Source organism: Eimeria necatrix, genomic scaffold (assembly GCF_000499385.1).
Source record: "Eimeria necatrix Houghton genomic scaffold, Enh_scaff423, whole genome shotgun sequence".
Classification (NCBI taxonomy): domain Eukaryota; phylum Apicomplexa; class Conoidasida; order Eucoccidiorida; family Eimeriidae; genus Eimeria; species Eimeria necatrix.
The window spans coordinates 13,166-15,665 of NW_013654799.1; the positions used below are offsets into that span (position 1 = coordinate 13,166).

At 60.4% G+C, this 2,500-nt stretch overlaps 1 protein-coding gene across 1 annotated transcript in view; it reads left to right on the top strand.

The window, feature by feature from the left end:
• ENH_00052890 (hypothetical protein) overlaps positions 1 to 2,348 on the top strand; it is a gene marked incomplete at both ends in the record, with an annotated part of 3,412 nt that extends 1,064 nt beyond the window's left edge. The window contains 3 exons of the mRNA XM_013583722.1: positions 1 to 333; positions 629 to 1,032; positions 1,391 to 2,348. The exon at positions 1 to 333 is cut by the window's left edge and continues 16 nt beyond it. Coding sequence (XP_013439176.1) covers positions 1 to 333; positions 629 to 1,032; positions 1,391 to 2,348 — 1,695 coding nt within the window. The remainder of the gene's footprint in view (positions 334 to 628; positions 1,033 to 1,390) is intronic.
• Positions 2,349 to 2,500: the final 152 nt, after the last annotated feature.

Below are 2,500 nucleotides of genomic sequence, written 5' to 3' on the forward strand. Positions count from 1 at the left end.
GACTATGGGCGGCTGCTGTGCTGCTGCCCCGAAGGGCCCGCGGGGGGCCCCCTTGCTGCTGCCTTGCTGCAGCAGCTAGCTGCGGAGTCTGAGTTGCTGCTGCAGCTGCTGCTGCTGCTGCTGCAGCTCTCCAGGGGCCTCCAGGTGACCCTGGGGGCCCTCCTAATACGCGGGGGGGCCCTCGCCCTGGGCCCCAGGGCCCAGCAGTCTCATTTGCTGCGGGGCTGGGGGCACAGCAGCAGCAGCAGCAGCAGCAGCAGCAGCAGCAACAGCAGCAGCAGCAAGGAGGAGCCCGCTGCTGCTGCTGCTGCTGCTGCAGTGCTGGGAAGGGTGGTGAGGGCTTTTGCTGCAAGGCTAGATTCCTCTTGGCCCCTCAGAGACCTCCTGAGGCCCCCCTTGGGGGGCCCCCAGGGGGCCCCCCTGGGGGCCCCCCTGGGGCCCCATAGCGCTGCCGTTGCGCAGCAGCAAAGCAGCAGCAGCAGCAGCAGCAAGCGGGGCCGTGGGGGCCCCCCTTTGCTGGCCTGAAAGCCCGGAAAGTATTCCCTCAAAGGAGACAAATCTAAACAAAGGGGGGCCCCCCTTGGGGCCCCCAAGGGGGGCCCCCCCCCTCTATTTGCTGCGGCTGAAGCTGCTTGAGCTCATCGCGCTGCTGCGGCAGCTCTGTACCCACTCCCCGGGGGGCCCCCCGGGGGGCCCCCCGGGGGGCCCCCCTGGGGCCCCTCCTGGGGGCCCCTCTGGGGGCCCCTTGGGGGGCCCCCCGGGGGGCCCCCCGGGGGCCCCCGAGGGGCCCCCGCTGCTGCTGCTGCTGCTGCGGAGCGCAGCTTGGCTGCTGAGCAGCGAAGCCAAGGGGGCCCTCTTGGGGGCCCCCCTGTGGCTGTTTGGGGCTGCAGGGGCTGGGGTGTACGTACACCTGGAGAGCCTAGCAGCAGCAGGGGCCCTGCAAGCTGCTGCTGCTGCTGCTTTTGCTGCAGGGGGGGGGGCCCCCCAAGCTGAGGGGCCCCTCTTGGCGCCAGTACCCTCTGAGTTGGAAAGGTAATTTATTTTGTTTTTATTTTTATTTTTAAATTCGGCTTTTTGCTTCTTTTGGTGGTCTTTTTTCACTTCATTCTGCTGCTGGTTTGCTGCTTCTTTTGCTGCTGCTGCTTCTTTTGCTGCTGCTGCTGCTTTTGCTGCTGCTGCTGCTTTCGCTGCTGCTGCTGCGTTTGCTGCTGCTGCTGCTTTTGCTGGTACTGCTGCTTTTGCTGCTGCTGCTTCTTGCTATTATTCGTTACCAATTGATTATTTATTTATTTATTTATTTATTTATTTATTTATTTATTTATTTATTTATTTATTTATTTGTTTGTTTATTTATTTATTTATTTATTTATTTATTTATTTGTTTTTGCAGCTGCTGGGGCACCGAGAGCAGTCCGCTGCAGCAGCTGGTGCGGCTCTTGTGGGAATCCTTAAACTCCGAAAAAGAAAATAAAATAAATAAAATTAAAATAAATAAAAACTTCAACTTTTCTTTCTTTTCTTTGTACTCTCTGGGGCCCCTGGGGGCCCCCCCAGCTGGCTGCGCCCACGCAGGTTTTGCTGCTAAAAGCCAAACTGCAGCAGCAGCAGCAGCAACAGCAGCAGCAGCAGCAGCAGCAGCGGCAGCAGCAGCAGAGGAGGGGGAAGGCCCCTCTCAGGATGAAGAAGTCCAGCTTTGCTTTGAGTACGGCATTGAACTCATTCAAGAAGGCAGGGGGGGCCCCCTGGGGGCCCCTCTAGGGGCCCCCTTTGGGGGGCCCCCCTTGGCGGGGGCCCTTATGAGCCTTTATGGGCCCCCTGAGGGGCCCCAGACTGTGGGGGCCCCTAGATTTAAGGAGACAGCAGCAGCAGCAGCAGCAGCAGCAGTTCGCAGCAGCAGCAGCAGCTCGCGGGATGTGCTGCAGCAGCAGCAGCAACGGCAACTGCTGCAGCTGCAGCAGCTGCAGCAGCAGCAGCTGCTGCAGCAGCACCAAATAGCTGAGGATTGCCTCGAGATCATGGCAAGGGGGTGGGCCCCCTCTGGGCCCCACAGCCAGGGGGGCCCCCTTGGGGGCCCCCAGGGGGGCCCCCTTGGGGGCCCCCAGGGGGCCCCCCTGGCTGTGGGGCCCTCCCCCCCACTAACAGCTGCTGCTTTGGGGCCCTCTTTGCCCCTTTTGATTTGCTGCATAGAGCGCATGCATGCAGCAGCAAGGGAGCCGAGGGGCCCCAAAGGGTACTGCTGGGGGCCCCCCTCTTTGGGGGCCCCCCCCTTGGGGGGCCCCCCTCTTTTGGTATTATCCCTTTTAACAGAATGGAAGCTAAGGGCCCCCCCTGCGGGCCCGGTTTGCTGATTAACTTATTAAATTCTTTTTTGGCTCTTTGCTGCTGCTGCTGCTGCTGCTGCTGCTGCTGCTGCTGCTGCTGCTCTACAAACAGGAGCAACAAAGAACTACTTGCTTCCTGCTGCTCTTCTTAAATAGTTCAGAAGGTTCACTAAAAGAAA